The 24,565-nt window shown below is 40.9% G+C and overlaps 1 protein-coding gene across 1 annotated transcript in view; it reads left to right on the forward strand.

Annotated features, from left to right (window-relative positions):
* THRB (thyroid hormone receptor beta) overlaps nt 1-24,565 on the forward strand; it is a gene marked incomplete at its 5' end in the record, with an annotated part of 301,539 nt that overhangs the window by 206,449 nt on the left and 70,525 nt on the right. The window contains one exon of the mRNA XM_084619845.1: nt 6,534-6,597. Coding sequence (XP_084475971.1) covers nt 6,534-6,597 — 64 coding nt within the window. The remainder of the gene's footprint in view (nt 1-6,533; nt 6,598-24,565) is intronic.

Genomic DNA, 24,565 nt, shown 5'->3' on the forward strand with positions numbered 1-24,565 from the left:
GGGTGCTAACATTAAGAGTGGAAATCTAAAAGTTGTTTGCATTTGTGTTGCTCCCAGGATATGAGAAAGAGAAGGTGGGTGAGGTAATATTTTTTATTAGAGCAATTTCTGTTGGTTAAAGAGACAAGCTTTTGAGCTCCACAGAGCTCCTCTTCAGGTCTGGGACAAGTAATCAGAGTGTCACAGCTAAATACCATCTGTTCTACCTTGTATTTAGCTGTGACCCACCAGATTATCTTTCCCAGACCAGAAGATATTACCGTAATCATCATCCACCTTTGCTCTCTTATGTAAAAGTTGTATCATTTGTGGAGTACAGAAAGGGAAAGTTAGGCACCAATGTTCAGAATGTATGAATCCCATACATTACTAGTCTGGTGTGGAGAAGGGATTTGCCCCATAAATCTCCCACCTGGGTGCTATTTGTACCCTTTTACAACCTTTTTAGATCAGTAACTGATTTTGATTGGGGACCAGATTTTCTCTAAGATCCTCCACACTTAACCAGCCTCCAAGGAGGAAAGTTCTGTAGCTAATTTAGACACCACCCACCCTTCCAACAGCTTACAATACTAGATCCAGAAAAAACTGTGAAGAATGTGGGGCATTTGGGCATTATTTTAACAAAAAAATATGCATAGCTCAGTTTTCCCCTCTCGTTTTGTATTGTTACCCACTGGTTATGAAGGGACTAATTTTTTTCTTGGGATCGAGAATAGGTAAAAGAGTCAAGTAGGTGAGTCTGAGTTGGTATGAATGAACTACCAAGAATTGTCTACATATGGATAGGATTGCATTGGAGATACAATGGAAGACAAGTGACTGGACATTAACTTTTTATAACTGGCAGCCAAGGGAAAGTAAATGTGGAAGCCGCTTAACTGGGACTGGGAACAAAGGACTGAGGTGTGAGCACTTGGGTATCAGAACTCTTTCCATTCTAGCCTAAGGACACTTCAATACTATATTCCAGTTGTCTCAGGCCAGGTCTACACTAAAAAGTTAGGTTGACCCAGCTACATTGCTCAGGAGTATGAAAAATCCACAGCCCTGTGCAACATAATTTAAGTGACTTAACCCCCAGTGTTTGTTCCATCAACCAAGTATCACCTCTCACAGAGATGGATTAACTTCAGTAATGGGAGAACCCCCCCTCATTGCTGTAGTGAGCGTCTTCACTGAAATGCTACAGAAGTGCAGCTGCGGTGGTGCCGTTGTTGAGGTTTAAGTGTAGACATAATAAAAGTTGCCTTGGTTTGAAAAGGCTGCACTGTGTCCCTTCAAGTATCTGCTGATTGCATAGCTTCCAAAAGGGGTAAAATCTGTAACCGGAGTTCCTGTTCTTTTGGACTGGCTGGAAGAGCCATGGTGAGAAACAGAGGTGCTTAAGTCAGTGTTATAGCAGGGCCAGTGGGCTCCTCCTTATCAAAAGTGGAGACCTAAGGCCCAGCACTAAAAGGGGTATTTTCCAGAGAGATTGTCTAAAAGTTGGAGGCGAAGCATGCCCTTGTGGATCTGTGGACAAAGACATTTGACTTTTGGGACAACAAAACAGATAAACAGCACAGACTGAACTGTTCCTTGCAACTTGCCACATTCCTTAAAAGGAAGTTATTTTATTTACTGCAAATAAAATGCAGAATGAAACATTAATTATTAATTCCAGAATTGAATCAAGAAACACTATTAAAATCATTGTCATCTATAAAACAGCTAATAAAAACCCACTCCATTTATTATTTGTAATACAGCAGCAATTAGAAACCTCAACCAATCAGGGCCCAAATGTGCTTGTTGCTGTATATACTCAGAGCAGGAGGCAGTCCCTGCCCCAGTGAGTTACACACACAAGAGGAAGAGGAAGAAAGTAGTCTCTCAGGTTTACAGACAGGGAACTGAGGCACAGAAAGATTAAGTGACTCGCTCCAAATCACACAGGAGGTCTGTGGCAATGCCAGATCTCTTGAGTCTCAGTGTAGTGCCCTACACAAATGGCCATCTTTCCTTTCATTCATTTCCTCATGAATTTTTACACGAGTGACTACTTCATGCCAAATACTGGTCTCATTGAGGAAAATGGCAAAACTCCCAATGGGGAGTTTTGGCCCTTAAAACATAATTGGCTGAAAAAGCTTTTACTTTTCTCTTTTTTTTCTTTAAATTGGCCTGTAGACAATAATTTTAAGACTAGTAACTAATTATTTACCGGAGGGACAAGCTTTATTTCCAAAACTTGATTATTTTGTTTTTAAGAGTACTGTATATGATTGTCAGTAAGTCACCTAACCACAGTTAGATTCAGGCAAATGATTTATTGGCGAGATTCACTAGTTCCACTGGCATGTTGGAAGGGGCCTGATCCTGATTTGAATAGGAGTAGGAACAGACCTGATCTGTGTTTACTAGTCTCCTGTTTAATTTGTTGTTTGGCACAGTATAAAATACCTCAGAGTTCCACAAGATGTCAATAGAAAGAGAATAAAGTTTTCCTTGTAGCCTCTGTTTATACTTGTTTGTACATGGCAAAAGTGAAACGGAATATCTGTTTTGCACCTAAAGATTAAAGGACATACTGTTATTTCTAAGAAGAGTCCCGATTTGCTTTCAGACAGCCTGTAGGGAAGAAAAGAGGAGACACAAACACATCAGAACATGCAAAGAGGCTGATTATTTTAACCTTTTGTCCCATAAAACCTTCACCCAGCAGGTTTTATTTTCTCACTTGCTGTTATAATTACCACAAAAGTTGAGATCCTTTAAATACTTTGGGAACGTGGTGTAGCAATTCCAGACTTTGGAATAACAATTAATTTATTGTTAAGTTTATCAAATATGTCAGGTTAAATGACGAAAACAAATTAAGAACAAGTTAAAATGAAGACAATATACAAATACATTACATTATGAGGGCTAAACTCACATTGAAAAATCCTGACCTTGGACTAGTAGGTTTCTAATCATGTCAAGAGAGAATGATAGGGCTATCATTTCATTAGGGGTTTGTGCCAGTGTCATAAATCATGAGAGTGAAGCTCAAGGAGACTCAAAAGATTAAATGCAGCTGTTTCTTATTTTGTATCATGTGTGGCTCTAAATTCAGATGTGTACCCTGCCCAGGTTCCCAATGAGAGCTTCTTTCACCTGCTTACGTATGCACTTCTGTATGAGTCCCTGCTAATCCTTTTTTGGCTCCCATCTCCTTTTTCTCCCACTACTGACTGTTTCTTGCTAGCTTTCTACCCCCGGGGTGTCACTCCTTTAACACATTAGTACTGTTGTACTTTCTTCCTTGCTGGAGCACACTTCCCCTGTCACTTTAGTGCAGTGTTTCTCAAACTATTGTACTGGTGACCCCTTTCACACAGCAAGGCTCTGAGTGCAAACTCCCTTATAAATTAAAAACACTTGTTTATATATTTAACACCATTATAAATGCTGGAGGCAAATCAGGGTTTGGGGTGAAGGCTGACAGCTTGCGACCCCCCCCATGTAATAACCTCGTGACCCCCTGTGGGGTCCCAACCCCCAGTTTGAGAACCCCTGCTTTAGTGGATCTGACTGGGTCAGTTTCATAACTCACAGCTGGGTATGACATCCTGTTCATGGTTGATATCAATGGTGCACTAGAGGGAGCTAGAGGATAACGTGATGCCAGCCAAATTATAGTAAGGGGTTCCAGCCACATAATTAATCAAGAAGAGGTAATGTGGACAGGCGGGCCTGATAAATGGAAAAACATTTTTCTTGTTTTACCTTAAAAAACACATCAGACTGACTTTATCTGGGGACTCTGACATGGGTCCTCAAAATATGATTGGCTGATTTTCAGTATTTGCTGGCGTGACATCACATGAATTTAGACCACTGCCTTACACCCATGGTAGCCCTGTATGAGGGGATCACAGGTGGAGCAGACATGCAGTGGGGTCTTTGTGCCCCCTACACCCTGCGGAGGGGGTTCCATGCCAGGCCCCTGTAGGCCAACACAGAGGGCTACTAGAGACCCAGGGCCCAAACCTTCCACATAGATAGTGCAGATGGTGTACAGCTGGTGTTCCAGGTTCTAGGTTGAAATAAAGACAGTGAGAAGTTATGCCACAGTTTGGGTGGTGGTGCATTCTGATCCTCCAAGTCCCCATGGAGTTCCATGTTCAAAGCCTGATTGATTACTCTGGCTTTTTGTGGTTTAGGAGCCCACATTTACCCCAAGCATTTACTTTCCCATACTGCAACTGGTGTTGTAAAGAATATAGGAAACAAGCGTATTTCTTTTAACAATGTATCCTCTGGTTTAATTTTTAAAGGGATTTTCAGTTAAAGTAATTATACTATCCATATAGCATCTTCTTGCTTACAATATCTAAAGCTTGCATTTCTTTTACAGTTAAGTTATTTGATTTAATCATTGAAGGAAATTTTATGTTTTGTAGTATTTGTCTATAAGAAGGACGCCACACAACAACTCAGGGTATGTCTTCGCTACCTGCCGGATCAGCGGGCAGCAATTGAGCCAGCAGGGATCGATTTATCGCTTCTAGTCTAGACACAATAAATCGACCCCTGAGCGCTCTCCTGTCGACTCCTGAACTCCAGCGCCACAAGAGGCGCAGGCAGAGTCGATGGGGGAGCGGCAGCAGTCGACTCACCGTGGTGAAGACATCACAGTAAGTCGATCTAAGTACATCAACTTCAGCTACGTTATTCACATAGCTGAAGTCGCATAGCTTAGATCGATCTCCCCACCCCCCAGTGTAGACCAGGGCTAAGTAATGGATGTATTGGTTATTGTGAAATAATGCTAACAACTTTACTATAAAGTTTATGGGCAGAACCTTAGCTGGAGATCAGGCCCACTGTCTCTCAAGAAGGGGAGGAAGTGTCCCTAGAACCCGAAAATAAGAATACATGTCCAAAAAGCTTTCATTGAATAGTGGGAGAAAAGCACAAGTAACTTACATGGTCCCTGCAAGATATTATGAAGTTCTAAAGGCATTTTTTTTAGATTTTTTTAATTTTAATTTTAATTTTTTAGAATTTTTTAAATTGTTTTGCATTTTTAAACCTTTACATTCACACATTTTCCTTTCTGATGAAACATACACATTCTCTGATAGATGTAATGAAATACGTAGATAGAAATGGATGTGGTGGGAGAAACAGCGAGGGAGATAAATGATAAGGTACCAGGTGGTGCTGTTACATATAGTCCTGTGGTTCTTTTCCTTAGTATGTGAGCACTGTTCAGTCTTGGAAGAAATGCTGCATTGTTTTTATTTTTGTGATATCATTTCTCATTGGAGGGTCTGTTGCAAGAGGCAGAAGAATTTGTTCTCTGTCATCATGTCAGTAACTAGAGTCAAGGCTGGGGCAGAGTTGCTCCTTAGGAACTGGGCGTTGGTGTTTAGGCTGAGATTCCTGTGCGCTGTTTGTGGCACCTCTGTCCCAGAACTGATGTATATAGTTTAAAATAAGCAGGTTGCACTAAGATGACACCCCTATTCTATAAAAAGAAAAGGAGGACTTGTGGCATCTTAGAGACTAACAAATGTATTTGAGCATAAGCTTTCGTGAGCTACAGCTCACTTCATCGGGTGCATGCAGTGGAAAATACAGTGGGGGGATTTTATATACACAGAGAACATGAAACAATGGGTGTTACCATACACACTGTAACGAGAGTGATCAGGTAAGGTGAGCTATTACCAGCAGGAGAGGGAAAAAAAACAAAAAAAACTTTTGTAGTGATAATCAAGGTGGGCTATTTTCAGCAGTTGACAAGAACGTGTGAGGAACAGTAGGGGGCGGGGGAAATAAACATGGGGAAATAGTTTTACTTTGTGTAATGACACATCCACTCCCAGTCTTTATTCAAGCCTAATTTAATGGTGTCCAGTTTGCAAATTAATTCCAATTCAGCAGTCTCTCGTTGGAGTCTGTTTTTGAAGTTTTTTTGTTGTAATATGGCCACTTTTAGGTCTGTAATTGAGTGACCAGAGAGATTGAAGTGTTCTCCGACTGGTTTTTGAATGTTGTTATTCTTGACGTCTGATTTGTGTCCATTTATTCTTTTATGTAGAGACTGTCCAGTTTGGCAGAGGGGCATTACTGGCACATGATGGCATACATCACATTGGTAGATGTGCAGGTGAACGAGCCTCTGATAGTGTGGCTGACGTGATTAGGCCCTATGATGGTGTCCCCTGAATAGATATGTGGACAGAGTTGGCAACGGGCTTTGTTGCAAGGATAGGTTCCTCCAGCAACCACACGCCACGCAACAAAAACATTAACCCAGGAACCTATCTGGAGACCTGGTCTTCCACAACTCTGCCAGGATTCTGGCAGTAGCTCACATTTGTTGCCCTCTGCATTAGTGAAAGTCACCTGAGCTTCGGTGCAATGTGAAATGCCAGCAGACGTGGACTGTAGCATCCAGTACCAAAAATGTCTTATCCTGTTTACACACTAATGTTAGCCCAACTATTTTGCATTTGTGGATGTATCACATATATATTTTTTTCTCCTCTTGGCAGGTGATATTGGTGAAAAAGAAGAATGAGAATGATTACTTATCCATAACTCCCAGCAGTATGTCAGGTACCCATATTTCATACGAAGTCTCTACACAGTGTCAAATAAAATTATTATAATATTTTATGGGCATTGAGTGCTTCTCAAAGGTTCTGAAATGAATTGGTCCTGGAGACAGAAGTTCTCCTTGTACCCCCAGAACAGATATAAGTTGGGTAGCAAGATTTCCCCCACACTACCCTGCTGATATGCCTCAACTCCCCTGCTGGAGGGGCCTGCTCCATAGTTCATTCTCTGTGACCATTACTTCCTGGACTCCTCTGCCAAAACTGCCAACAGGGTGGCAATTGCCACCAACTGTGTTATGGATCATGGTGGTTTGTCTGATGAGGACATGTCCTCTAAGGACTGGACTGAAATAAACTCAGACCATCGAGCAATCATCCTGTAAAAATGACTTTCATTACTACTGACCTGGGCTGAACTGAGGCCGAGGCTCTCAAGGCGAAAGGCTCTGGACTTCGTTTCAAGTCTCCTTGGCCAGCCTGTCCCCTTTTAGATATAAAATATGGGAATGTTCACTTAGCATTAGAATTTTGGGTGTAAAAAAATAGTAATCCAAGAGTGGGATGTCTACAAAGATGCAATATACAGAAATGATGTTTAATCCCAGAGAATCTCTCACTTTCACTGCACATTTCTAGTTTTTTTTTAAATTCGCATTTTCAAAAAGAAGCTGTGGGTTCTGCTGTATTTGTCAATAGCTTTTTATCATTTCAAAACTTACATGTTTTATTTTAAAAGCTCCCATGTGCGATGCAGGATGCAAATTTTGAGCTGGTTTGGGGAAGTCACAACAGGTCAGACTGAATTCCGGTCACTATGCTCAGGGGGCATTCCATCTCTACTCCCTTGGGAATGCCCAGTGCCCAAAGGGGGCAAGGAGAGGTAGGTCATGGCTTTGTCCCTCCCCCCATGCAGTGTGCAGCAGAGGGTAGGTAGCTGCATCCACAATGGGCACAAAAGTACCCAGTACTCTGGCCTTGTGCACTGGGACCTCCTGGAGACATTCATAGAATCATAGAATATCAGGGTTGGAAGGGACCTCAGGAGGTCATCTAGTCCAACCCCCTGCTCAAAGCAGGACCAATCCCCAATTAAATCATCCCAGCCAGGGCTTTGTCAAGCCTGACCTTAAAAACTTCTAAGGAAGGAGATTCTACCACCTCCCTAGGTAACGCATTCCAGTGTTTCACCACCCTCCTAGTGAAAAAGTTTTTCCTAATATCCAACCTAAACCTTCCCCACTGCAACTTGAGACCATTACTCCTTGTCCTGTCCTCTTCTACCACTGAGAATAGTCTAGAACCATCCTCTCTGGAACCACCTCTCAGGTAGTTGAAAGCAGCTATCGAATCCCCCCTCATTCTTCTCTTCTGCAGACTAAACAATCCCAGTTCCCTCAGCCTCTCCTCATAAGTCATGTGTTCCAGACCCCTAATCATTTTTGTTGCCCTTCGCTGGACATTATGACTCCCCAAAGCAAAATGTCTCATTGTGCTTCTCCAGGGGGAGGGTGACTGAACTGCCCTGGATGGAGGGAAGGGTTTAAATGGTATAACCTGGCTCTTTAGCATTTATAAACAGGAGTAAACACCACAGGTGTGTGTAAAGCAAAAATGGCTGGGTGAAAGAAACTGATTTTAAACTAAAAGTGTCGGTGCAGCTGCCGCTTTCAAGTGTTTTTCATCCCAATCCATTTTAATTTTTCATTTCTTATTAAAAGAGCTTGTAATCCCCTGCATGATTGAGAATGGAGAAAGGAGCATGCTTGGAATATAAAGCTTTTCAAATCTTTGGCTACAGCATTGCTAGAGAAAGGTCTAAAGCCAGATTGGAGGTCATCCTTAATGAATTAAAATAAAGGTCTAGATTCTGCTCTCTGAAGTCCATGGAGTTACCATTCATTTACACCCATGTGACTGAGAGCAAAATCTTGCCCAGAATGTGTTAGATTGCCTCAAATTATATGTTGTATTATACGGAATGTATATCTACTTACTTTTTTATATATGGCCCCCTCGTATGTATGCTGCATTTTTTATTACTGTTGATTACTTAGTAGATATTGGTCAAACATTCTGGTCCTTACTGAAATCAGTGGGAGATTTGCCTGAGAAAGGATTGCAGGATTTGACACACTGTGTAGTATAACCAAGTCACAGTTACTGTGCAAGTCATTATTTTTGAATTATTTTATTCTGGTGCATTCGAAATCTCAACTTTAACATTGTAGTAGTGTGATTATTTTGAAGTGAATGTCGTGTGTGTGTGCTGTGTATATCTGTCTGTCTCTCTAGTTGAATCTCTAGCTAGACATAAAGATAAAGAGAGATGCCAAATTTTCCAAAATGGTTTTGTGTGCCTCAATCTTTGGATGCCCAATTTAGGTGGCTTGTTCCTTTAAGGGCTGAAGGCATGAGGGCAGTCAACCCTAATTATTCAGGAGGCACATCTGAGCAGGGATCAGGTGATTCCACTTCAAGAGCAGCAGGAAGCTGCAGAAAGAGGCGGATGCTTAGGGAGAAACAGTCAAAGAAAGGTATGGCAGAGAGTGCAGAAGAACTGCCCCGAGCAGGAGGCTCTTGCAGGAGACCCTTAACCGGGGAAGGTTTGGTCCTGGAAGCCAGAGTCAGAGGGCTGAAGAAGGCTAAGTGGCCGGGAAAACAGACTCCAGGGGAGTAAGAAATATCTCCAGCCAGGTATGGCTGAGAGTGGCCTGCCATTGCAGGGAAATGCTGCAGAGAGCAGACTCCGGGGAAGAAGAGAAGCCCCAGAACTGAGTTTTGTTTTGTCTTATGTCAATAAATTAGACCCTGGGAAAAAGGGCATTATTGGACAAAAAGCCTGAGTGTATTTAATAAGTAAGTGTCCTGAAAGGGAGAAACTGAGGCAGGCAGTCTGGAGATTGACCTCAGGCCACAAGGGGATGTTCAGGACAGGAGGCAGTTGGCTTGGTAACACACACTTTATGGGGCTTGATTTTCAGAAAGCGGGACTCCTTTGTATGTAAATGTATAAAATAAGAAACTGAAAATGGCACTATAGTGCAGTGCTTTTATGTGAGAGCCAAGTGAAAATAAAATAAAAAATAAATTCTTACATAAATGTGAATGTGCATTTATTAGAATGCAGACTCAAAATAAATTTAATTCACCCTGGAGCATAGCCACAGGAATCTAAGTAGTCCTACAGAGTGCCTGAAATTTTGTAATTTCTGGCTGTGGGAAGGGGTCAGCTGAAAAGCTAGACCTGCAGGGCCCTGCCATCTTGCAGCAGGTCAGGCATGCATTGCGTTGGTCTATACGTCTTTACTACCATTATCAGTTGTGAATCTCAAATTTTGCAGTCTATATGATGCATGCATTTAGAGACATACATTTTTCGTACTGATTATAATGATCACACATTCAAATAAAGGGGAAATTCAAGAAAAGGGGTAGTTTTACACACTTCAGGTAGGATTCAGAGTTGAGTGTGGCTTTAAATACATGCACACTGGTACCTTCAAATAGCTGCCTTCAGCTTGGTAGCACATAAATAAATGATGACAAATTCTGTATGATGCATGGATGGTATAAATCATGGATTGGCAACCTTTGGCACGTGGCCAGTCAGAGAAATCCGCTGGCAGGCCAGGACGGTTTGTTTACCTGCAGCATAGGCAGGTTCAGCCAATCGCAACTCCCACTGGCTGCGGTTCACCGTTCCAGGCCAATGGGGGCTGTAGGAAGCAGCATGGGCCGAGAGATATGCTGGCTGCCACTTCCCGCAGCCCGCATTGGCCTGGAACGGTGAACTGCGGCCAGTGGGAGCTGCGAACATTGGCCGAATCTGCGGACGCTGCAGGTAAACAAACTGTCCCGGCCCACCAGCGGATTTCCCTGATGGGCCGCATGCCACAGGTTGCCAATCCCTGGTATAAATATACATGCATGTATAATTATAACTTTGCTATTTCAAAAGCAAATTCTTTTAAACATGTTAAAGGCACTTATTTTCATTTCTGATTAACTCCATAGCAAATTACATGTTTTTAAAGAAGCCATGTTCGAATTGCACCAGAAATGTCTTAAAGGATTATTTTATTTATGCACAGATCGCTAGAAAATGCCCAAGTGAGTATTTACCCACCCCGACCCCCCAAAAAAATTTCATGATAACTGCTGCAGTGAGAAATGTCAACTCAAAGAGTAATATTTGCAGAAAGATATAAGTGCCTTGGAAACAAGGGCTTATACAGAAACTGCCTTTTCAGCTATAACTATAACTGTGTCCACTGTAATACAGATGTAGAATAGAATATGGGCTTGGAACTGGTCCTCTCTCTTTGAGACGATATACTTTCCAATAAATAAGCAAGAATGTGAAGCACACTCTGTAACAAAATTTTCCTTTGTTCAAATATTCTAGCAGAGCTGATGCTTGAAGCATCACCCCTGAATAGCAGTAACATATTCACTGGTGGTCTGATCCTGCTCCCACTGAAGTCAGTGGTGAAATACCCATTGACACCATTGGTGCAGGCAGGGTCAAGTCAGGCAAAACTCACACTGACTTCACTTATAGTGTGAACTGAGCAAGGAATCAAGTCTGGGCCAAAGTGTGAGCAAGTGAATAACAGCTGCAGTGTACCATAAATTCACATTAATTTCTGCTTGAGATATACTGAAGTAAAATACTAAGTCCTGTTGAAGTCACTGGGATTTTTTGCCATTAACTTCAGTGGGGCCAGGATTTCACCCTGAGCGTATATCTTTTCATATTGTATCCAGAAATTCGGCTTCAACTCCCAGATATTAATACAGTTCTGTTTGAGAATGACCATTAAGTTGAATCAAGATAGGTATTAGCATATAATTAAGTGCTTATGTTGGGGAATAGAATTTAAATGTCATAAATGCATATTTTCAGAAAGCAGAACTTTAATATGCAATATTTCTTGTAATAGGTCACTCATTTGGAGAAGGAAATTAATCAGCTTTTATTAAAACAAATCTATCTGCAAATGAGTAACTGCAAGACTAATTTATGTAATTTCAAAGAACTGGGAAACGTAATAGTTTCAGATAAAACAGTCACCTTTTCTGTGTAGTCCGTTTCTCTGTAATGCTCATTAACCTGTAGCACTCTGCAACAATTCAGATGGAAAACAGCTGATTGTCAAGTATTGTTTTAGGAGTGATTTCTCATAAATTCCCTGAATGATTTTCTTAGGATAACTTAATTTAACCTATATCACTGTGTGGCGCAGCAAGTTGTCTCCCTCTTATTGTCCAGTAGACCATGACAAAAGCCCACCAACTGAGAAGTATTACTTCCTTTAACTAATGGAGTTTTTAGAAGGACAGTAAATACTTTAATGTAAGGTTTGGTTAGTCGAGGATTCAGCAGCTTTGTAGTAAGCTCTTGGGGATTTTCAAAAGGTTAGCAAGATTTATAATGTGGGCTGATTTTGCATGAAGCTGTGAATCACTCCACAAAGGCCCTTTTTACTTGGGAAGATGTATTTTCTAATGTGCAGTTAAAAATAATGTATTTAATAGGTGGTACTATGTCAACATGGTAGCTGTTGTTAATTTTTATTCTTTTTGTGTAACTGATGCTTTTTTATTTATCCAGGGTTTTTACCTTTAAAGATACTATTTCTTGGCACTGCACTGGGATTGTTTTTGCTTTGTGGAAAACAAGTTTCTACTAAAATACTTCCATGTTCACAAAACAAGAAGGGCTTATCTCTGTACACCCGTGGAGGTGCCCAATTTGGATGCTTTATTTAATATTGCGGTCATAACTCATTTAAACAACCATTCCCTTTTCCAGACGAAAGGCACTTTTGTCTTCAAAAAATAAAAGTGCATTTAGGTCAATTTTAATAATGAATGGGGGAAGCAAATGCATCTATTTTTTTTTAAACTCCGTGAAGACTGCTAGCCATTTTCTCAAGCATGGTTCATTATTTTAGAGTCTTGGTGCTCTCTTCTTTTCTAGTGCTCTCAATAAGCAAAACAGTATGTTTGGGTCTGTTTCTAAAATCTTTTCTTATTTTCAAAAATGTTGGATAGTTCAGCCTGCCACTTCCTCCACAATTAGACTGGTCAGTTTCATTTGGAACAAAGGCTGTTTTCTTTTGGAACTTTGTTTTCCTGAAACATTGCCTTGTGGTTAGAGCATGGAACTATGAGTAGGGAGTCCTGGATTCCATTTGCAGCTGTGCCATTAGCTAGTTGTCACTCTGTTATATAAGTCACTCTGCCCCCATAAATTGAAGTGATTGAGTTACATTATTGTTTGTTTGTTAATTTCAGATGAAAAACAATTTTGAAATGGTTAAAAAAACAAACTAAATCAGTCTATTTCTCTGCGTTCTTTCCCAGCCTGAGCCAGCAGATCAGAAACCAATACAGAGCCATTTCTAAAAGGACCTCAGAACTACTATCCACCCACCACAAATTTTTCATAGACCATTATTTATGCCTACTACAGTCCAGAGACACCAGAATATCACTTACCCTCCATATATATACCAAGGATTTGATCCTACCCAATTCCAACTTCCTACTGGGCAACAAAAAAGATTAGGGGGTGGAGCACATGACTTATGAGGAGAGGCTGAGGGAACTGGGATTATTTAGTCTGCAGAAGAGAAGAAAGAGGGGGGGATTTGATAACTGCTTTCAAACACCTGAAAGGGCGTTCCAGAGGGGATGGATTTAGACTGTTCTCAGTGGTAGCAGATGACAGAACGAGGAGTAATGGTCTCAAGGTGCAGTGGGGAAGGTTTAGGTTGGATATTAGGGCAAACTTTTTCACTAGGAGGGTGGTGAAGCAATGGAATGGGTTACCTAGGGAGGTGGTGGAATCTTCTTACTTAGAGGTTTATAAGGTCAGGCTTGACAAAGCCCTGGCTGGGATGATTTAGTTGGGAATTGGTCCTGCTTTGAGCAGGGGGTTGGACTAGATGACCTCTTGAGATCCCTTCCAACCCTCATATTCTATGATTCTGTGATACTGTAGTCAAGAGAGCTCCATCTTAATCTCCAGATAATATCTAAACTAATTCCTTCCGCTATCTCCTGTTTCACTAGGAGCTAGCAAAAACAATCTAAACCATGCATCTCCCTGTACTGGCTGGAAACCTCACTATATCTTCCTTTCATACTTATCCTCCACACATAAGTCAAAGAATCCACCCTTCAGGTACAGAGAACATAGCCAATTCTATCCGATTCACGCGATAGATCTCATTCACCAAAACAATGAACATTTATTTATCATGGGGAGAAAAGAGTTGACAGATCTTCAGAATCTACTGTTTTTATTTGCAGTCAAGAATTGAAAAAATGTATAATTATAATGACAGGTTTCAGAGTAACAGCCGTTTTAGTCTGTATTCGCAAAAAGAAAAGGAGAACTTGTGGCACCTTAGAGACTAACCAATTTATTTGAGCATAAGCTTTCATGAGCTACAGCTCACTTCATCGGATGCATCTCATGAAAGCTTATTCTCAAATAAATTGGTTAGTCTCTAAGGTGCCGCAAGTTTTCCTTTTCTTTTTATAATTATAATACAATTTCACCCCAGGTAGGTGGCTAATAGTATTAGTGATAGTCACTTTAGAAATGTTGGTAGATATGTAAATATATAATGGGCAGGGAATCGGCAACAAAGTTAAGGTTCATTGTTGAGCTTCAGCTACAAATGTCCTCATTCTCAAATAGTTAGGATTTTTTACAACTACTGTATGCCATTCTAATGATAATTGTATTAATGTCCTAAATTAATGGCTATTTATTTACCCACTTAATTCTAGCTTGTTTTTGTCTTGGAATTATTATTATTTTACTGTGTTGATAAAGAAAGGATGCTATGGGCTGCTTCTGGCTTTGCAGAATGTGAACACATTCATAAGGCCTTTAAAAATTCTAAATGGAACTTCTTAGAGTTGTAGGTGTAAAAGAAGCCTCTCTTCACATCCCGATTACACATTCTTTCCAAAGATGTTTGTTGTTGGCCTATTTGGACAAGCATTCTCGGTATTATCTATATTTTCTTTCATGAGTTTCTTAAAGCTTTGCCACAGCTTATTAGTTTTAGCAGTTGCCCTTTATTGGCATATCTACACTGCAATTAAACACCCACAGCTGGCTGGTGTCAGCTGACTCAGGCAAATGAGTAGAATTCAAGCCCCATAAGCCCAACTCAGCTGACACCAGCCAAACATGGCTGTTTAATTGCTGTGTAGAAATACCCTACATCAGTGGTGCACAACCTTATTACACAGGAGACCACATAAACCTAAACACAACCTTGTGTGGGCCAAACAGATTCTATATATTTCCTTGTGTAAATTAAAATGGTGTAACATGACGACAAAATGCTAATGAATTGGCCATTAGTATATCGTGTTCAAGCAGACCACAGGCTTTATTAAATGCTCTGGTGGGCTGTGAATGGCCCACGGGCCACAAGTTGGTTATCCTTGCCATGCATGATCACAGCTCAAGATCAAATTCCTGAGCAAAAGCTTTTCCATGGGCTTCATTCAAGGTACTAGTTTTTTTCAAATTTTAGAACTAAAATGGCTTAAACCAAGTTATCTTAAATTAGACCTTGAAGAACAAAATGCTTAGCTGTGTACACATTGCCCCAGACTTCGGCATCTGTAAGCCCTCAGTGGACCTTGGCCACATAATCTGTCTATTCCACAGATTTAAAGATGAGATTCAACACTTACAAATTTCCTCCTTGAATCCAGGCCGCAACTCCATACATTTTCATAAGATCATGATAGCAACAGAAACAGCTTCAGACCTCTGAAGAGAAGACAGGCACCTTCCCTGTGTGAATGACTGGCTAATGAGAGCTTCATGCCCTTTCCAGTTGCTCAAAAAGCCATTCTCTAATTGTTCCCAACTTTCATAGTAGAAGTGTATTAGCAGTCATGTGGAAATCTTTCCACACTTTTTCACATCCCTATAGGTTGCATCTGAAGGCCTTTGTGGTGAAGCCTTTCAGCATCAAGTTTTTCATTCTGTTTAAATGCTTTTCACTTTCTGTGTCTATGATTGTTTCCCTATCTTGTAAGGGGATGGAGGTTAAAACTCTGGAAGAGATTGGATGAAAATTTCTCTTCCTGCTACAGAACATTTGGATTGGAGTGGTAATCAATGGAGGTGGATAGCATAGAATATACACTATATATGTGCACACTGTATATATAATTTGTAACCCTAGCATGCCTCTTACAAAGCAATAACATATAATTCCTCCACCCAAAATTACAACTGGCAAAATTGTTGTTGGCCTTTTTAAAGCTATTCATGATTTTTTCACATGCTTCTATTGCTTTGCTTTCATAAACTACTAAATAGTTCACTTCTTGCCACCATGTAAATGGCCCATTCCTCTTAAGTCGCCGATGTTATGTACCAACTACTGTTCCATGTTGCGCCCACATACTGTTTGCTTTGGTAAAATAATTGATGGTTTGTCATCTGTTTGTTTTGTTTATTTTTAATGGCAGCATTTTTCTCTCTATATACAAACACCCATGCACACACACAAATATTGTAGCCTAGAATTTTCAAACCTGTGTGCCAAAAGCAGAACACTAAGACCATATTTAAGGTCCTAAATAAAGTAAGGCCTCTTATTAGGTGCCTAAATATGGACACAGAAACCTAACTGTAGGCTTCCAGAATTGAAAGTGTTGGTCCTAGAATCTAATTATAAGAACAAAGGTGTCTTCAAAGTGGACATAATTAATGAATGCAATGTTCATTAATCATTTCTAATTAGTTCATTACTAGATCACAGGCCCTGGTTCTCATGGGGGACTTCAATCATCCCGATATCTGCTGGGAGAGCAATACAGCAGTGCACAGACAATCCAGGAATTTTTTGGAAAGTGTAGGGGACAATTTCTTGGTGCAAGTCCTGGAGGAACCAACCAGGGGCAGAGCTCTTCTTGACCTGCTGCTCACAAACAGGGAAGAATTAGTAGGGGAAGCAAAAGTGGAACCTGCGAGGCAGTGACCATGAGATGGTTGAGTTCAGGATCCTAACACGAGGAAGAAAGGAGAACAGCAGAGTATGGACCCTGGACTTCAGAAAAGCAGACTTTGACTCCCTCGGGGAATGGATGGGCAGGATCCCCTGGGAGAATAGCATGAGGAGGAATGGAGTCGAGGAGAGCTGGCTGTATTTTAAAGAATCCTTATTGAGGTTGCAGGAACACAGCATCCCGATGTGTAGAAAGAATAGTAAATATGTCAGGCAACCAGCTTGGCTTAACAGTGAAATCCATGCTGATCTTAAGTGCAAAAAAGAAGCTTACAAGAAGTGGAAGATTGGACAAATGACCAGGGAGGAGTATAAAAATATTGCTCAGGCATGCAGGAACTTTTTCACTAGGAGGGTGATGAAGCACTGGAATGGGTTACCTAGGGAGGTGGTGGAATCTTCTTCCTTAGAGGTTTTTAAGGTCAGGCTTGACAAAGCCCTGGCTGGGATGGTTTAGTTGGGAACTGGTCCTGCTTTGAGCAGGGGGTTGGACTAGATGACCTCCTGAGGTCCCTTCCAACCCTCATATTCTATGGTTCTATTATTTTGTTATCTGTGTTCATCTGGTATTCTAACCACTGAATTGAAATGATATACCTTAAAAACTGGAGGCTCAGATTTTTCCCCTGCACTGTAGTTCCCATATCACTAAAGCCAGCATAACCTCAGTGGCGGATCTCAAGGAAAACCTACAACTGTAGGAAGTGATATTGGCAGTTCAGTAGGTAGCATGCTTCCTGTTCAGCCAGTAATGAACCAGGGAACCAGCACGCTGTTACTGGGTGTTGTACTGCTGGCAATGTTTACTTTCAGATGAGATCTCATACTGAACTCCTGACTTTTTGTGGTCATCAAAGATCCTATGACATTTTTCAAAACAGTAGTAGTGTTAACCCCAGTGTTTTGACCAAATTTTGCCTAAGTGAGATATTCTTTACTTTCATTTTTGATTATTCCTGACTTCCATGCTAACTCGTGGAATCAGAGAGATTGTATCATAATAATTCAGAAGCTTTAGAAAAGAAGCCAGCTCCTTGCAGTGAGTGATATTCCAGTCTGAGACTGGACAAAGGCAATCTGAATTAGTTGAATGACTCATGGCCAGAAAGCCGGGGCATAGGAGAAAAATCACTTCATTTTTCTCACAGCTGCAGTAAAGTATCATACAAATTTCTAAGACCACAGCGGATCAAGTTCAGATGTAGTTTTCTGCAAATGACACTTTTGCTTCTTCCTTTTACTTTGCTAAAGGTCCTTCAGCCTGTCACCAAGAATGAAAAGAGGCACCTAGTATACCTTTGACCATAGTATAAATGTAATAATAATGCATTAATATGGTGTGTCATTTTTTAAACTTCTTCCTCATGTGGATTTCATCTACCTCATGGAAATCTGAAAGAATCCAATAAAACTAACTTTTTATGTGCCTGGATTGTTTTATGGCAACTCTCCAGTTGTACTGCATATCATCACAGTTTGCCACTCCTTCCCATTTACCTCCATTTTTTCATTTATTTTTCCTTTAGTATTTTTTTCTTTCATCAGCTGTCACAAGACTACATATTCAGTCATTGAAATCTAGGTTGAAATCCTGGGCCCTGGGTCAATTGCAGAACTCCAGTTGACTTCATTGGGGCCAGAATTTCACTCCTCTTTGTCAAGTAGTGAGAGCATCAGACCCTGTGCTTCAGTACATGAGGCCGTTGCTGCTGGTTAACTTGCAAATGGGTTACCATATCCCTCTAGATATTATTTTCCTCTCATTCATTTTTCCCTGTAAGTAATTAGGAACTTCTGTTTACTTGAGCATCATCCTGCCCAAGTTCCTTAGGAGATATACATAGCTAACTTAATCCCCAGTATATCTGCACTGCAAATCGTAGCTGGCACTGATATAGTCCGTTAAAAAAGCAACTGCATGGGTTTGTACTGAAGAACTTGTTGTTTTATGATATCTGTCAACAACAACCAGATATAAAGGTAATACAGTATGTGCTGTACTTTTGGATAGGTCACAATGCCAGCTGTAGACTTTATCTTCAGCGTTTGTTCCACATTAATATGAACACCATTTGCAACAGTCTCTGCTTCCAAAAATGAAATCTGTTTTTCCTGTCATGTAATTACCTTTAAGTGTAAGCCGCAATAAAAGGCTGTTGAGGCTGAGTATGATGTGAATTATGAAACTTTCCGCCACTGATCTTTGTGAAGGATTCTATTCTTTTTCAAGGACATTATCTTTCATTGTGTTCACTATTCGATTAAATGTAAGCAGTGAAAATTCTGCATTACATTCTGTATTAAAAGTTGTTGTATATTATAGGTGGAGCAGTAGTGATCCCTGTAGTTAAGGTAGGCGAACAGTTTTCATTGTAACTCTGTTTTCAGTTGCTTGTAACTTTGACAAACTTCTCTTATTCAAGCCAGAATTTCCCATACTTGGTCTCTGCTTACATATTATACTAGTGCCGTCAGATAATAGAGTTACTCCTTCAACTCAAGTCATAGAGGACTGTGACATGGATCTGATGGTCCTGAGTTCAGGCCCTGCTTTCAACCCACATGGACCCGGGGGGTGGCTCATTACCATTACACACAATGGAATTTCTTTGTTTTTTCAGTTTTCTTTTTTTAAACCTGAAGAAAATCCACTCCCCAAAACTGTTAAAAGAATGTTGGTAAAGTTGCAAAGTCTAGCTAGACCCTCCCCACTCACCAGATTGCAGAGCCGTGGCTCCAGCCCAAGCAGGAATGCCTACACTGCTATTTTTAGCCATATAGTTGGAGCCCCACAAGCCCAAGTCAGTTGCCCTGGGCTCTGACACTCACTGCCATGTTTTTTGTTTGGTTGGTGGTTTTTTTGTTTTTTGGTTGGTTGGTTAGTTGGTTGTTTTTTTGTAGTGTAGGCGTGCCCTTATTTTTCTCTACTGAAATACCAGAAGGCCCATGGAGGTGGCACCAGGCTATAGTCGTTTCATCACTAGATTAGAGATTTTTGTCTGTATTGAGTTTGACATTTTTATATGTATGAAAATTAGACTATAATTCACATATATACGCATATGCTTACATTTGTTATGTGGAAAACCATATGTACCTCTGGCCAATGAAGCGACAGAGCTGGTGTTATGCATAAAAAGCAGGTCTTTCTGTACTAGTTCTGCCCCTTCGCAAACATTAAACACAACAGATAGTTTAATATTCAGAAAACTCCAAGTAGGAAATTTCTTCATATTTCTTGGGGAAGGAAACATTACCAGGATGCCCTGTGGAAGAGAAAAAAATGTTCTCTGAAGTGCAGCTCACAGGAAGAAAAGAAACTTCAACCTTGCTTGGAACAGACAGTTTTATCACTCATAGCAAATTAGAGCATAACACACATTAAAGCCTTCTACTGGTAAACTCCTTCTGCCCCAAGACATTAGTACATAAGATGAGTTGGGTTTTAGTTTTATTTTGCTTATTTGTTTTGTTTTTTCATTTTCCTAGTTCTTTAGTTGTGCCTTTCTTGTTTAAAAATCATCCAGATATACTGGATTGGGTCTATGCAAATCTAGCCTACTTGATCAACCTACCGTGTACCCTTCGTCATAATCCTGATTACATGTGCCTTAGCTGATCTCTCTGCTACCAACCTACTTTTGTGCCCTTAGATGCTTGTATATTTAGTGGGGGGTTTTTTTTGAAAAAACACCATTGCACTTGCTGCCCAGTTTATTATAAAATGTTCAAATCAGAGGAGGTAAGGCTGTGTAAAAGATTCACTGTTTTGAGTCATTTGTTTTCCAAGCAAATCAGTTAGATGCAAGAGAGAGACTAATCTATTTGTCTGCTGCAACTGCATTGTTCATGTCCGAGCAGAAACTGTGGTAGATTTTGAACTCCTTTTAGGTTTAAAATAATTTTTTTCAATGAGAGCAGATTGCTGTGCAACAGTAAAAATAGCAATTCAATCTTGTGTGTGTATATATATATACCTAAGTCTGCATCTTACTCACCTCTTTTTACTAATTTGTGTTGTAATTCAGGGATTAGTATAAACAACGACCTCTCTGTGCATTACTGCTTTACCTATTTACTTGCAGCTCAGTTATGGCCTTTTGCTGAGGGAGCAGAGGAGGGAAGAAAATACCTGTACCACCAATGTGATATCGATGGAGTAAGATCTTTGGAGCAGGGACTGTTATTTACTATATGCTTGTACAGCACCTAGCACAATGGAACAATTTGGTTAACATCTGGTGCTCCCAAAATATAGATGTTTAATAGTCATCATCGTCGTCATAAAATGCCTGTATAAGGTGTAATGGGCTAGATCTTTAGTTGGTGTAGGATCTGGCTCTGTGTTTTAAGGGTCACTGTGAGGAGTGCATTGAAGAGCAGCTGCTGTTCAAACCATCCTGTACTCCTCCAATGCTTGTCAGTGCACAGGATCAAGACCATAGTCACACCCCTCAGCCCACCCTCAGAAACACCTCTTGGAGTCAGTACTCACTGATGGCAGCCTTGCCCCTCCCATTTACTGGTAGCAGCCATATTATGGTTCCTTACTGCCCAGATGCACCAAGGAGGAGGAAGGAGAATGTGGAAGCTTGCTGTGCCCTCTTCTCCACGAGCACACCCTTTAGTACCCATTAGTACATTGAAATAGAGAAATGGAAAAAATGTGAGTAGGTTTATTTAAGTTAATAAACAAATGAATGATGGCTGTAGTCACCTGGGCTTTGATAGCCCTGTATATATTGAAGTTCAAATAAAACTCTGTGTATAGCATCTGGTTTTATATATATATTTTCTGTTTACCTTCTTTCCTTGTTTTTTCCACCTTCACCTTTAGTCACAGATCCTGTTTGCAAATATTTGTAATGCCATTTACTTTGGGCTGTGTCCAGGAAAAAGCACCAAGAAAGCTCTGCAGATTCCCCAGGCTACAGATGTTGAAGCTAGTTCTTATTTCAAGGAAATACTCCTCCCCTTCAGTAGATGGCAAAAGAATAGGGACTGTGGTAGTGCCTGGTCCCTGCATAAGGGCAGAAGGGAAGGAAAGCTCCTTGCAGCCACCCCTTCTTGCAGAGCTGTCCGTGGACTCCAGCTCCGTCCAGTTTATCCTCAGTATCCCCCTCTTAGATATGTATGTGAATAGCAGTGTCCCCATTTTACAGAGGAATCTGAAGAGAGACATGAAGTGACTCACTCAGGGCACCACAAAGCTGGGAATACAATTCGATACATTCTGATAAGTTCACTCCTATGGGCCAGGCTGTATCTCATTTGGGCTGTTCATTAACAACCCCGCTAACTCCCTCCCAAAATGTGGTCACCAGACCAGACCCCATCCTAAGTAGGAGAGTGTGAGGAGGATGGCTTAGGCAGTGACAGTCTCCCTGTGAGAAGGTTTATCGGCGCCTCTGTTGCAGGTCCAGTTTGAGGAGCTTAGGAAGAAGGTGCAGAGACAAAACTATATTCTGCCAAGCATATTATAATGGAAGATTCACCATATCTGTGGAAACACCAGGCAAAAATTTTGTTTTGACCCTTCTGGGCCACTAACTGTAATTGGGGAAAGTGATTGTTGATTGCATAAAAAGGAAGAGTGGGCAATAATAGCTCTACCCTTACATCCCACTGACATCAAATTCTCATTGCACGCCCATTTGGACTGGGTGTCTAGACTTTCCATAGAAAAGGCAACTTTTTTATTTGATGGACTCTTCCCTAGCTGAGACTTTGTTTCCTCTTTAGGGAAATTTTACCCTTGGAGACATTCTTGATAGGAATCTGAGAAAATCCTTTGAACTCTTGACTGCTCAGGTAGCAGTAATTACTCATTATCAGTATATGCCATTATAACATCTCTGCAGTGACCAGATGAATCCTCCACCTAGACCATAAAAAGAGCTCTAGGCCAGAATTCCCAAACTGTGGGGCGCGCCCCCCTAGGGGGGCATGGAGGAACATTCAGAGGGGTACAGTGGGGCCCGAATCCAGTCCACACAGGATTCGGGGAGGGACCACCACCCAGCCCTGCTCCGCTCCCAGGACTGCTCCAGTCCCGGCCCCAGCTGCAGCCCCTGACGGCGCCGCACTCAGCCTCAACCCCTGGCTTGGGCTCCATTCCCAGTCCTGGCCCCAGACCTGCCCCCAGTTGCAGCCTGGCTCTGAGGAGTGGGGGAAGGACAGGGGTAAGGGAGGGTGCAACCCTGAAAAGTTTGGGACCCATGCTCTAGGCCCTCTTATTAAGCTCTGTTCACTTTGAAATAGGGCCTCTTTTTTATTTATGGTTCATCCCAAGATGCTTTCATGCTTTCTGCCCAGAGCATGGCCATTTTAACAATACCCGGAAGGGGATGCTGGTTCTTGTCTTATAACTGGGAACTTGGCATAACACTAACCTTGCTGTCCTCCCTTATCAAGGGTTATTTGTTTGGCATAACCCAGAATAAGAATTCACATAAATGTAGGAAGTTCACAGTGTTCTCTTTATTGGAGGAAATGCTGCTGACAAATTAAGGCACAACATGTTGAAGAAAAGGGTGTAAGATAAATAATAATGTTCTGTAATGGTGAAATGAACCCACATTTTAACAAGCTAAACCGTAATGAAATATCGAAAAAGACCACACCATAATAACATGGGAAAAGAAGACAAAATGAGTGATCCCTCTATGGTAGGTCCTTTCCCTTTGTAGAAATTTGAAAGTATGAGAAATGCCAACATGTTCATAAGAGAAGATAGACATATCAGGCCCGTTAAAAGATTATTACTAAATTAACTAATCCATACATTAAATATTTTCCCCAACACAGCAAGAGCCCATCTGTAATGGCTGCTCACTAGACTATATTCTGCAGCCTTGAATTAGCTTGTGCTTGGGGCACAACCTCCCCTGAAGTTAATAGGAGTTTTACCTCAGTAAATGTTGCAAGATTTGGCCCAGCAGCAACAGCAAAATTCTACTTCCTTTCTAACTGAACATTCACAGGCAAATTTTCAAACAGTCAGAGCCCAGGAGCAATACACAAAAATAAGGGTGCGGCTCCACAGCTGATTTTCATATACAGTTACTGTGCTGTGATTGACAAATGCAAATTTGGTATTTAGGCATGCAAACGGCCAGTTCGGTACCAAACACACACACAGTCATGGAATCATAATTGCTCTGTTTGCACATTGCTCTAGGGTTTTGTTGTTTTCAAAACCAGACTCTCATTGTGGGCCAGAAAGTAATGCCTTTGCCCATGCTGAGTAATAGCTTACTCCACAATAGTCCCGTTGATTTCAGTGGCACAGCTCATAGTGTAAAATGCTACTCAGTAAAAGTGAGGGTATCACAGACTGGCCTTATCTGTCAACAGCTAGCTGTACACTAAACTCCTGATCATGCAAGTTGCTGCACCCTGGCACATCTTTGTGTCTGGGTAATCTCAACAACCAAAGAACCGTGCATAGAAATGATTTGAAAATGGTACATTATCTTACATGGAAAGCTTCCTGTTGTGATGTTAGTTATAACAAATCATTTTTTCAAAAGCTTTTATTTTAGAAATGAGATTTTTGAGATGCAAATTTCTTCAAGCAATTTTTCCCCTTTCATGTCTTTCTACACACAGTGGTCCAAATTTATTCATGGTCTAACTTCACTAAGGTTAATGGAGTTGCATTATGTAAGGATGTATTTGGCCTAGTATTTCCAATCAGCTGTATCGTGTTCTGTATTACGCTTTATTTTATGGAGAATCTGGGAATAGTTTCACCTTCCATCTTGAGCTATTCTCAGTGGCCTGCCTTCCATACTATTACTGCTTCTAGCTTCCAGTCTCTAGCCTGTTCACTAATATAGTTCAGCTGGGAATACACCTCTCCAATTTTGTTTTCTTTTTAATTTCTTTTGAGATTGCTGAATTAAG

Source organism: Lepidochelys olivacea, assembly GCF_965140295.1.
Source record: "Lepidochelys olivacea isolate rLepOli2 genome assembly, chromosome: 2".
In the NCBI taxonomy this organism is placed as follows: Eukaryota; Metazoa; Chordata; order Testudines; family Cheloniidae; genus Lepidochelys; species Lepidochelys olivacea.